This window comes from Mobula birostris, chromosome 2 (genome assembly GCF_030028105.1).
Source record: "Mobula birostris isolate sMobBir1 chromosome 2, sMobBir1.hap1, whole genome shotgun sequence".
NCBI classification, from domain to species: domain Eukaryota; kingdom Metazoa; phylum Chordata; class Chondrichthyes; order Myliobatiformes; family Myliobatidae; genus Mobula; species Mobula birostris.
Genome location: NC_092371.1, coordinates 31,696,101 through 31,708,731, shown reverse-complemented (window position 1 = coordinate 31,708,731; position 12,631 = coordinate 31,696,101). Strand labels below are relative to the sequence as shown.

The window sequence follows — 12,631 nt, the reverse complement described above, 5'->3', positions numbered from 1 at the left end:
ATCCCAATTCTTGTTCTCAATCCATTACTACTCAAAAATTATCAACACAGGTTGAAAATTTTACTTTAATTCCAAGAATATCAACTTGTATCTCAGCACAGAAGCTAGAAAATTATAGCAATTGTATAAGTCATTGGTGAGTCTGCACTTGGAGTACTCTATACAGTTTTGGTCACCCTGTTTTAGGAAAGGGGTGACCCTGTTTTAGGAAAGGGGTGGTTAAATTAGAAAGAGTGCAGAAAAGATCTGCGAGAATGCTGCCAGGACTAGAGGGCCTAAGTTATAGGGAGAGTTTGGCCCGGCTAGGTCTTTATTCTTTGGAATGTAGAAGATTGAAGTGTTACCTGATAGAAACATGTAAAATTATGAGAGGCATCGACAAGGTGGATGGTATCAGTCTTCTTCCCAGGGTAGGGGAGTACATAACTAGTTGGTCTGTTTAAGGTGAGAGGAGAAAGACTTAAAAGAGACGTGAGGGGCAACATTTTCACAAAGAGTGCAGTGAATCTATTGAATGAGTTTCCAGAGGCTGTGGTTGAGTCAGTTACAATAATATAATTTAATAAGCACTTGGATAAGAATGGGCTTTGGAGGGATTTGGGCTGAACACAAGAAATTGGAACTAGCTGGCATGGAGTGGTTGGGCCGACTAGCCTGTAAATGTGGTATTGCTCTGTGACTCTATATAGCTTCTTTAGTGTATTGATTTTCTCTGAATAACTTGGGGAGAAAGCTTACTGAAAAAATATTTTGTGAACCAGACATAAAGGGGATAAAAAAGAGACTGAACTGCAAGAAATTCAGGGGCAGAATTTCCTCCTGGGGCTTAGGAGCTGAAAATATGGTGGGCAAGAATAGAGTCTGACTCTGATAAATGAATGTTGGGTTTGAACAAGACAAACCCACTTATCAAAAATAAATAACCTATTTCTCATGTACTTTTATTGCTGGATGATAGTTTTCCCGCAGATGAAATTATAATTTTTTTCCCCAACGGTTCACTCTGCCTTCTAAAACCCATGCACACTCCTCATTGGAACAGCTTGATAGGAAATTATTCTGCAGGAGTGTGCGCTAGCTGCCAGCCAGTGAAAATGATCGGGGGATCATTGGTATTATCATGCTCTCAATTTTATGGTTTACAAAGCTATCCCTAATATAAACCAAGTGGTCTTCTAAACTAGCTGGAACACAATTTTCTACCAATTCACAAATCTGTTCTCTGCTTAACTGTGCCAGTGGAAGTATTTTGTAAGTCAGATATATGTCTGTTAAGTAAGAGGGAAACACAACAACAGATAAATTTAGCCAACACTTGTGCAATGCATATTGAGCAGTTTCAGCTGCTGTTCTGTTTATGGACAACCTTCTCAATATTCTTTGCAAATTCAAAGAGATTCCAGTTCGGCTCACCAACTACCGTAAGCAAACTGGCCAGAACTGCCTCAAGACTTGACTGTTATGTATTCCGTCTGCTGCAGTAATCTAGGCACAGAGTTGCTCTACCGCTTAACGCAAGATGACTGATTCATGAGCAAACCGTCGGCCCATCTTTGTCAGTCACACATATGTTATTAGAAATTACTGTAATTGCTAATTACTGGAGTTCGCTAATTGCTTATTCCAAGATGTTCTCCAAATTTATCCACCCTTTGAAAATAGAGGTGTTTCTTAACACATTTTTGTGAAAAGCTTGACTCTGATTTTGAGGCTATAATCCCCTCTTCTATGATTGGTTTAACTTTATCTCTTCTATTATTCCCTTTACACCTTGAAAACCTCAATCAAATCACCACCTAATCATCCAAATTCCAGGAAATGCATCTAACTTCCTTTTAAAAAAATTGAACTGAACCTCTTTAATTTCACCCTTGGAGACAAAATCAATGCTGGACTTCAAGTCAATTCTATCTCAAACAAGAGAAAATACACAGATGCTGGAAATCCAAGCAAAACACACAAAATGCTGGAGGAACTCAGCAGGCCATGCAGCATCTATGGCAAAAAGTACAAATGACATTTTGGGCCGAAACGTTGACTGTACTTTTTGCCATGGATGCTGCCTGGCCTGCTGAGTTCCTCCAGCATTTTATATGTGTTGTGCAGTCAATGATATCTTCTTCAACTGTGATATATAGAACTGGTTCCAGTACTGAAGACGTGTTCCAACTAGCGCTTAGCATAATTGCATCTTAATTTCTGCCTCTTTGTATTAAAATCTGCAGATAGAAACCCAGGCATCTAACTTTCTCTCTGATTCTATAACCACGGATGAATGATAGATCATATTTGCACATGGAACCATCAGTCTCTTTGGCATTTCAATTGCCTTTCACTATTTAGCAAGTCCTCTATTTTAACGTCAACATGGATGACCTCACATTTGTCTGCATCCAAATCCATCTGCCAGATTTTCATTAATTTACCTTACAATTATTATTTCTTAGTGATCTAATATTTCATCTTCATTTCTTGCAACAATGTTCAGTTTTGCATCATTAGCATATGGAATACTTGTCTTTCTGTACCATAACAAACATGTTCTAGTGCATAGTTCTATCCCTATCATCCATACACACAGTATGCTATGAGGTGTCTCATGACTGTTCAAATCCTTGCCTATTGTCCATATTTCTTCCTGTGGCTTGGAAAATTTCTTATCCATATCAATAATTTGCTCTTGATTCTATAATTAATAACTTTAGCAAATAGTCTTTCATGAAGGATTTTGTCAAACCTGTCCTGCAAATCCATATCAATAACATTCATGGATATCCCCCTGTCTTTTAGTGGAATTAGTTCCCTAGGAATTTCCGGGTATGGTACACTTCAATGCACAGGATTGCAAGAGCCTCCTGAGGGTTGTAGACTAATTCAGCTCAATCATGGGCACAAGCCTCCCCACGATCAAAGACATCTTCAAAAGCAATGGGTCAAGAAGGTGGCATCCATCAGTAAGGACTCTGTCCATGCAGGACACGTCTTCTTATCATTACTGCCATCAGAGATGTGATACAGGAGCTTGAAGTCCCACCATCAATGTTTTAGGAACAGCTTCGCCCTCTGTGCCATCATGTTTCTGAACGATCCATGAACCCATGAACGCTAGCTCGCTATTCCTCTTTGGCACTATTAATTAATTAATTAATTCATCCATTTATTTATTTGTTTGTTGATTTATTTATTGTAACTCATTTTAACTTTTCAATGCTTTGCACTGTACACTCATGGCTGATGAACTAGCTGCCCTTTGCATCTGGCCCCTCAGCTTTGTACTGGATTCGGCTAGTATTTGCATGTGGCCTTATTTGAAGAATGGCTTGTTTATTTAATTTAATGCCTTATACTAAGTTTGAGTCAGTGATTCTGGAGTTATACATAGTTAATACTTTAGGATCAAAGTTAAAGGATCAACTTTATTCACTACATACATTTACACAAGTATGAGAAGTGGTGTGTTGGTCAGGGTTCAACATGCAACAAAAAACACCATTCAACAACTATAAAGACTAAAGAATTATATAAAAATAAGTTAAATATTAAAGTATGTATGTATAAGAAATTAAATATGCTTAAATAAATAAATACCGGCATATATTTACAAAGTAAGCCTTATATATTTCAAGCAAGAGAAAATCTGCAGATACTGGAAATCAAAGTAATAAACACAAAATGCTGGAGGAACTCAGCAGGCCAGGCAGCATCTATGAAAAAGAGTAAACAGTCGACATTTCAGGCTGAGACCCTTCATCAATCCCGATAAAGTGTCTCGGCCTGAAACATCGACTGTTTACTCTTTTTCATAGATGTTGCCTGACCTGCTAAGTTTCTCCAGTATTTTGTGTCAGTTACTAGCCTTGTATATTTAAAGTATTTACAGTGCAGTGAAATAATGGGAGAAATAGAGGGGTGGGTGGGGGGCAAACCATAAAAATAATCAGATTAATTGCCTGGGGGAAGAAACTTTTAAGATTGTATGATTATTTAAATCAAATTGTGTTTTTTTTTATATAAATGCATGTGATCAACGGCCTTTGACAGCAACAAATTGTTAGAATAGTGTTGGGGATTGAGTGGAGCTCTGGCCTCAGGAACCACTTTCCTGATAGCCTGTTGCACCTCAGGATTAGCCCCGGTTTCTGGGACAGCTCCTAGGAGGCAGGTCCCAATTTACTCAGACCTGAGTGTAGCCATAGTGGTGAGCCCGGTGGTAGGTGGCGGGGGGGGATGTTTAAGTACTCTCAGCTGCCCAGGGTGGGGACAGACTCTGGAGCATTCTGCCACCACGGACTAATGGAAACCCTTAACAATATTACCTCTGGTGCACATTACGATAAGCTACAGGAAGAACCAGCCTTCGCGAACAAAAACACAGAGGAGTATCAGAATAAGAGCAGAAACAGGACATTTTGCCCCTCATACTTCTTCCACTGCTCTGTTGCACAAAACAAACGTAATTCAGACACAGATGATAGTTAATACAAACATGTGAGGTGCTGCAATATGGAAGGACAAACAAGGGTAGAACTTACACAGCAAATGGTATGCCACTGTGGAGTGCAGTAAAACAGAGGAATCTGGGAAAGGTGATTCATAGTTCCTTGAAAACGGTGTCACAGTTAAATAGGGTAATACAGAAAGCTTTTGCAGATTGGCCTTCATAAATCAAAATACTGAGTACAGGAGTTCTGATGTTATGCTGACATTGTATAAGACGCTGGTGAGACCATATTTGGAGTATTGCATGCAGTTCTGGTCACCTGCCTAAGGAAAGATTTCAATGAGATTGAAAGAGTACAGATAAAATTTACAAGGATGTTGCTGCGACTTGAAGATCTGAGTTATCGGGTAAGGTTGAACAAGTTTATTTTCTGGAGCATAGGAGAATGAGGGGGAGATCTGAAAGAGGTATACAAAATTATGGTGGGTATAGACAGAGTAAATGCAAGCAAGCTTTTTTCCCATTGAGGTTCGGTGAGAGTAGAGCTGGAGGTCATGGGTTAAGGATGAAAGGTGAAATATTCGAGGGGAACTTCTTCACTCAGAGAGTGAGGTGAGTGGAATGAGCTGCCAGAGGAAGTGGTGGTTGTGAGTTTGATTGAAACATTAAAGAGATGTTTCGATAAATACGTGGTTGGGAGATGTATGGAGGGCGATGTTCCAGGTGCGAGTTGTTGGGACTAGAGAGATCCACACAGACTAGATGGGCCAAAGGGCCTGTTTCTGTGCTGTAATGGTCTAAATTAAAATCCACACCAGAGTTACAGAAAGGTGACGCGTAAACAGGAAATGCTGGGTCACTCTGACCGAGGATCTCTGACCTGAATTATTGAGGCTGCTTCTCTTTCCGCAGGTGGGGCCTGACCTCCTGAGAGTTTCTAACATTTCATCTTTCAATGCGTCTGGGTTAGGTCCAGGGCAGACTGCAGGAAGTGACTCAGCAAACAGGAACAGAAGCTATTGGCTCCTAGATAAGGACATATGGATTAGCAGCTCAACTCACCTTTGAGCCTTCTTTATTATTCATCAAGGTTATTGTTAATCCTGTACCTGTATTGCTTCCACATCTCTTGATTCCCTTACTTTTCAGAAATATGTCCCGATGCCATTTAGAATGAACTCAGAAAATTGAGCTGCACAGTGTCCGAGGTGGAGAATCCCAAAGATTCACCCGCTGGCCCAAGAACTGTCCTCTCGTCTCGGCCCTAAGTGGTCCACCCTCAATATAAGACTTTACCCCTAATTTTAGACACCACAGCCAGGGGAAATGTACTCCCACATCTCTCCCGTCAAGTCCCCTTGAGAGTTTTGCAGGGTTCAAGATGAGTCTATGAGTTAAGAGAAGGTTGTAAACTTCCTTTATTCTTTAATCTATTCTGATTATTAGGTATGAGTGGAAAAAGGGAACAAAAAGTACTTTTGCCATGGCCTAAAAAGTCCTTATTCCATTATCAAAGGTCCGAGCTTAAAACTTCATTTGCATTAATCAGTAATGATGCCATGCTTGCTGGTTACGTGATTAATGAAAATGCTTGTATCTTCGGTGAGCCCACTGCTCCTTTCAGTCGAACAGCAATAATGCACACATCCACAAGCACTTAAAAGGCTTTGAAATTACCCTTAGTATAGATTGCATATTCAGGTCCGGCACTGTGAACTTATTTGATAGACCTGAGCTAGCTAAAAACATCCAAACTCTTGGGTACAATAAGGGGCAGCCCAGTGGTGCAGCAGTTGGACATCAAACTTGGTCAAATTCCAGCCACTGTATGTAAGGAGTTTATACATTTTCCCCATGACACAGTTTCCTCCCACATTCCAAAATGTGCAGAATAGTAGATTAACTGGTTACACGGGTGCCATTTGGCGGTGTGCCCTTGTTTGTCTGGAAGGGTCTGTTACTGTCCTTTATCTCTCAATAAACAAACAGTACAACTTGATAAAATCAACAGAAGTGATATAACTGTGTAAGTGTGATTGGTGTCTTGGTGCTGTAGGACTCTGCAGGTTAGGATCACAAGAGGTGGGAATGGGGCAACTCCCGAACAGATAAGAGACTGCCCGTGGAAGTGCACAAATAATAACGCTTCTCCATGCTAAGAATCTGCCAAAGTGGCTTAGTGGCTACCTACAGTATGTTACTTCCCTGTAAATATTTTGTTGCAGTGATTTTCCTACTAATTAGATTTCTATGTCTTTCTCCCTCAGGCTGAATATTCAAATCTCTTGTTCCGTCACGAAGGCTGGCCCCTCTGTCTCCATGAGAAGGTAGTGGTGCAGCTGTCATCATTCAACATCTTTCTTCTGCGGCCCGGGGATTTCTATCTACAGATTGTGCCTGTTGGGAAGCAGGCCGCTCGGATTGTGTTGAAATGCTTGGGCAGGGACCTCCGCAGTGTAGACGAGAAGCTGATACCAGAAGTAACTTACACCAATATCTTTACAGCTCAGTGGCTGGATACGATAAACAGTGAACATTCTGGAATACCGCTGCACACTTGCCTACTAGCCACGGATAATGGGGTTGTGAAAGAGCCTTGGTCTAAAATAGTCAACCCTGAATTTGTAAATAAAAGCAAAGTTTCAGACCCGTCTGGGCACAGGACTCATTCTGTTCAGGAAACAGAATACCGCGGTGGTTCTGCTGGGATGACTTTGCAGACAGGTATGGAGAATGATCATTCATTTTGGGCTTCTGAGCCAGACTCTGATACCAAAAAAAACAAAAATCCTTTGCCTAACCCAGGACAAAAAGAAGATGTGAAATGTTTAAGTCACCAGCCCGTGAAATTGGGAGTGACGTCCCCAAATCAATATGAACACTCCAATGAAAACCTTGAAGGAGATTATGTGGATTTAATGATATTTTCTAAGGAAAAGTGCTGTGATAACAGGACTGCACGGCTTCCAATGAAGAAAGGTGAATCCTCTGTGGTTCCTGTCAATGGAACATGGGCATGTGGAGGGACCATTAGGTTTGCAACTGAACCTTGCACACCGTGCCTAAGCAGAAGATCGAACAGAGACTTTGAAAACCAAGCGATAAAGTGTCGTTATCGTGAGTCTTACATTGAAGCCCTGCAAAACCCTTTGAACTTTGGGTTCAGCTTTCAGGAGGCAGAAGCTTCCGCTGAGGACAGGAAAGATTTCCTGACTAACCACAAGCTCAGCAGTGATTCAAAGAGTCCAGTCTGTTACAGGAAAAACCAGGAACACAGAAGCTCCACCAGATCTAACAATGCACCTTCATGCAGTACTACAAATAAGGACAAATCAGTGGTGCACTCGGTTCCATCCTCCAATTCTGTTAAGGCGCCCTATCAATCTGTAGCTAAGCTTGATCCTCATACAGGATCAGCATCTCCAGACTCTGTCACCAAACATACTGTTTCCAACAGCACAAGATCAGGCCTGTCAGCTGGCGATACAGCACCCTCTGAACCCCTGCTTGGCAGAAGGAGTTTGGAAGCTGCAAAGAGGTTTTCAGCTGGTTACATATCTCCAAGAAATCGTCGACATAAGTACCAAGGAAAAGGTAAAAATAGGATTACTTTGTCTTTAACAGATAAAGAAACAAAGCAAAATGTTCGTCAAGATCATGATGTTGCACTGCAAATAATACTTCCTTGTGCTTTGAGAAATTTCACACTTTATAACAATGAGATTATTCCTTCTGAACTTAATGCAGACTTGAAACAATTGTGGATCATTGATACCAAGTGATTAGATGACAGAATTAGAAAAAGAAGAGCCTGACTGTAAAATATATTGGAATTCAAGTAGTATTTCAGAGCTAGCTGGCTGGGTCAGAATTAGGGTGTGCACCCCTACAGTAGTTTTTGGTTATTCTGTAGCAATTGAGCATTTGCACTAACTCTAACCTAAGATCTTGAAAGATAGAATCGAGAAACTGAAAACTCTACCTAGCCAGTACCTTAGGTTGCAAACAAACTCAAGTCTCTGAGGCCATGAGGCCATGAACTGAGCCAGACGGAGTCTGTAACTGAGAGATTCAGAAGTTTTTATTCTGCCCATCAGATCTTCTAGAGAAAGTTTAGTTCTCCTCTCCTCGCACAATATTTCAAACTTTTTAAGCAACCGACTACAATTTCAATGGCTATAATCACCTACCTAACTTTAACATTTGAACGTAGACAGGTAGCGGTGCAGAATTATATGTTTACATTCGAATGCAGACAAGTAACTGTGCAGAATTATGTGTTTATAATGGGAACACGTCCCAACTGGCAGAACTCTTTTAAATATCACTGCCAGCTATTCAGAGAGCTTCTGAGCACGAATTCCAGACATCCAAACTCTGTTGTTCCGGTGTTGAGGGATGGCTCCCTGAATGTACTACTGAATATTAAGTGACAGAAGGTCAGGATATTAAGTGATGTCACAGAAATGCCCTGAACCGTGCATAAAGTGGCAGGAATATACCTTTAACAATATATTCATACAAGAGATGGCCAGTTAATGCCTTCCCTGATCTCATACTGAAGTTTTCAATGAACAACAATTAACATGAACATTCATCTGCTATTTTGTTTATGTTGAAATCTTTTGTTCTGAAGCACGGGAGGTGCGCGATTGCGAAGGGGAGATCGCTGGCATCCTTTTAACTACAATATGGCTCGTTGTCTGTCAGGTGGTGAGAGCTAAAAACAGGATTCATATTTCTGCTTTTCTGCTCTGTAGTTTATTAGGGAATGTCGGAAGCTATATCTTTCCCAGGGGCCTATTATTGCCGATCTGTGGGAAGTGAGTGTGCTTTTAATTTGTTACCCAGCACTGTCCAATATATTGTTCCATATTTCATCCTAACAGTTATTTAAATCATACCTCTGAGAGGAAAATATTGAATGCAAGCCAAACATAGGGAAAAGCTTCAATAAGCATTAAAAGTAACCTCTTATATTCTTAAACTACACACTTGTTTTAGTCATTCAAGGGAAGCAGGCTGAGCCAACGATTAATTGCCCATCCATAGTTGCCCTCGAGAAGGTGGTGGAGAGTTGCCTTTCTGAACTTCTGTAGTTCCAGAGGTGTGCGTGTACCCACAGTGCTGTTTAGGAGGGAATTCCAGGGTTTTGGAGGAAGGAACGGTCATATATTTGCAAACCAGGATGGTGTGTAGCTTGGAGGGCAACTTTCATGTGGTAGTGGTTCCCTGTGCTTTTGCTGCTGTCATCCTTCTTGCTGGTAGAGGTGGTGAGCTTAGAAGGTGCTGTCCCAGAAACCTTACTGTAGTGCCTCCTGTAGATGGTACAAACTGCTGCTACAATGTGTCGGTGCTGGAGTGAGTGAATGGTTGTAGGTGCGGTGCCTATTAAACAGGCTGCTGTATTCCATATAGTGACGATCTTCTTTGATGTCCTTGATGCTGCGCTCATCCAGGCAATGCATATCACTGGAAATTATACTACATTTGACAGAAAATTCAACTTTTTCTCGATGGATGAAATGACTTGGATGGACGCACCGACATAATAGCTGCAAAATTAATTGATAACACTAAGATAGATAGAAATGTAAATTGTGACAAGGCCATTAGGAGGCATTAGATAGGTAGAGCGAACGGGCAAGATTTGGCGAAGGGAGAATGTGTGTGACAAAATGTAAAATTGGTCCATTTTCAATCAGAATCAGGTTTATTTTTACCAATTTATATGACATTAACTGTTGTTTTGTGGCAGCAGTAGAGTGTAAAGGCATAAAAATTACTACAAATTACATAACTAAATAAGTAATGCAGAAGTAAGGAATAATGAGGTAGTTTTAAAGGGCTGTACAGAAATCTGAGGGAATAAGCTCTTGCTGAATTATTGAGTGTGGATCTTCAGGCTTCTGTAGCAACTCCCCAGTAGTAGTAATGAGAAGAGGGCGCACCTTAGATAGCAAAGGACCTGAGTGAATGATACCAACTTCATGAAACGCTGCCTTTCGAAGACGTCCTTGACAGTGTGAGGGCTGTGCCACTGATGAAACTGGCTAAGTGTACAATCCTCTCAGCCCTTTGCAATCCTGTTCATTGGAACCTCCATACCAGGCAGTGATGCAACCAGTCAGAAAGCTCCCCACTGCAGATTTGTAGAAATTCATAGGAGCTTTTGGTGACACACAGAATCTCCTCAAAATCCTAATGAAGTCGAGCCTTCTTCATGATTGCGTCAATGTGTTGACATCTCCACAACATCATCTGAGATGTAGACACCCAGGAACACAGAGGTAGAGTAGGGAAAATAAGGAGAAACATATCATCTAAGTGTGACAGATTGCAGGGCTCTGAGATGGAAAGGGATCTGGGTGTCTTGGTGCCTTGTTTGCAAAAGAATAAGAATCAGGTTTATTATCACTGGCATATATTGTGAAACTTGTTGCTTTGTGGTAGTGGTACTGTGTACAGGGTAATATACAGGTGGGCAAATAATTTAAAAATCTAATATCATTATTTACTTATAAAGGAATTAAATATAAAAGTAAGGAAGTCATGCTTCGGTTAAACTGGCAAAATTGGTTTATCATTGTTACATGTACCAAGGTAGAGTGAAAAATTCTGTTTTGCATGTCATCCATGTAAATCATTTTATTACAACCATGCATTGAGTGAGTACAAGGGAAAACTGTAATAGGATGCAGAGTAAAGGGCAAGACTTACAGAGAAAGTGCGGTGCAGGCAGACAGTAAGGTGAGTGGCCATGATGAAGCAGATAATGAGGTCAAGTGTTTTGAGGCCTTAACTGGAGTGCATTGGACAAGTTTAATCTCCTTGGTTAATCCACTGCAAGTAGCTCAGAGACAGTTTACTAAACCAATGCCTGGAATGGAAGGGATGCCTTATGAGGAAAAGTTGGATAGCCTAAATCTGTATTCACTGGAATTTTGAAGAACAAATGAGGTGTTACTGAGGTATAATTCTAAGCAACCTTGACGGAGCAGATATGGAGTGGATGTTTCCTCTTGTGGAAGAATACAGAACTAGGGGTTACTGTTTAAAATAAAGGGCACCCAATTAAGAAAGAGATAAAGTGAATCTTTCTTAGAAATCTTGAACTCTCTTCAAGAAAGCAATCTTTAAGATGACAGTAGGAAGATAATTAATTAACAAGGGGGTGAAAGGTTACCATGGGTTGAGTTTAAAATCAGATTAGCCATAACTTTATTGAAATTTGGAGCAGGTCTGAAGGGGATGAATGGCCTATTTTTGCTCATAAACTCTATGTCATAAGTGTTGAATAAAACAAACTCAGAATTAAAATGTCAGAGCACTTTGTTTAGTAGTGAAAGGCTTTGGGGATAAAACACAGAAGTCATCCATGTAACTTTAAGTTAAGCTGTGCTTTTAAGTTTTGAATATGGATCATAACTCTGTTGTAAATGATGGAACGATGCTTGGTATGGTATCAGCTTTCTTGCAGAGATTACGAATATTTTATTTTTTTGGATGAGGAGTTCATTTATTCTATTCCTCGGTACAGTCATTCATGAATCAATTAACCTTCCCTGGTTTAAAGATTTCAGTCGAATACTTTGACTTAAAGCTAAAGAATGATGAGATTAACTGACACCATCATCCTGTACGAAGCTCTTTCCAAAATCATAACAAGGCAACAACGAGCAGTAAAGGAAGATATTGCAACATCCATTTTGATGCCAGACACCCATGCCTGAGGCTGTCCATTTAGACTCGCACACATTCTCCAAGGCTTAAGTAACATAACTTACAACAGACCATCCAGCCAACACTCAAACGTTTTTTCTTTCTGATTATATTCCAGTTCCTCAGTATAAATGCTTCAGGCTGTTACCTGAATAGAGTTTGGTTTAGAACCGCAAATGTACGAGATTCCTTCTGCATTTCAATGTTAAATTATTCTCAGCTGTTTGTAATTCAGCCCTATATCTCCACTGTAAGATGCCAAAGTAGAAATGTTCCTTGAGAGACCATTTCCTGGCATCCTTCTCTTTCCACATGCTGGAAGTTTGAAATATAGAAGCAAGTCTATAAATATTCCAGGGCTGTAAAAGTTAAGACTATCAAAATATTATTATACATTTAACTGAAATGTTGCTGAATTATACAGCTGGCTTTCCGCTCTCCCATTTTTAAATTCACAAATGAAAGGGC

General features: G+C 40.4%; 1 protein-coding gene across 2 annotated transcripts in view; it reads left to right on the top strand.

The window, feature by feature from the left end:
- The window catches only part of LOC140185840 (pleckstrin homology domain-containing family G member 4B-like), a 211,770-nt gene that overhangs the window by 91,814 nt on the left and 107,325 nt on the right, over window positions 1-12,631 (top strand). For both annotated transcript variants that reach the window (XM_072239629.1, XM_072239619.1), the window contains exon 3: window positions 6,709-8,035. In XM_072239629.1, coding sequence (XP_072095730.1) covers window positions 6,709-8,035 — 1,327 coding nt within the window. The remainder of the gene's footprint in view (window positions 1-6,708; window positions 8,036-12,631) is intronic.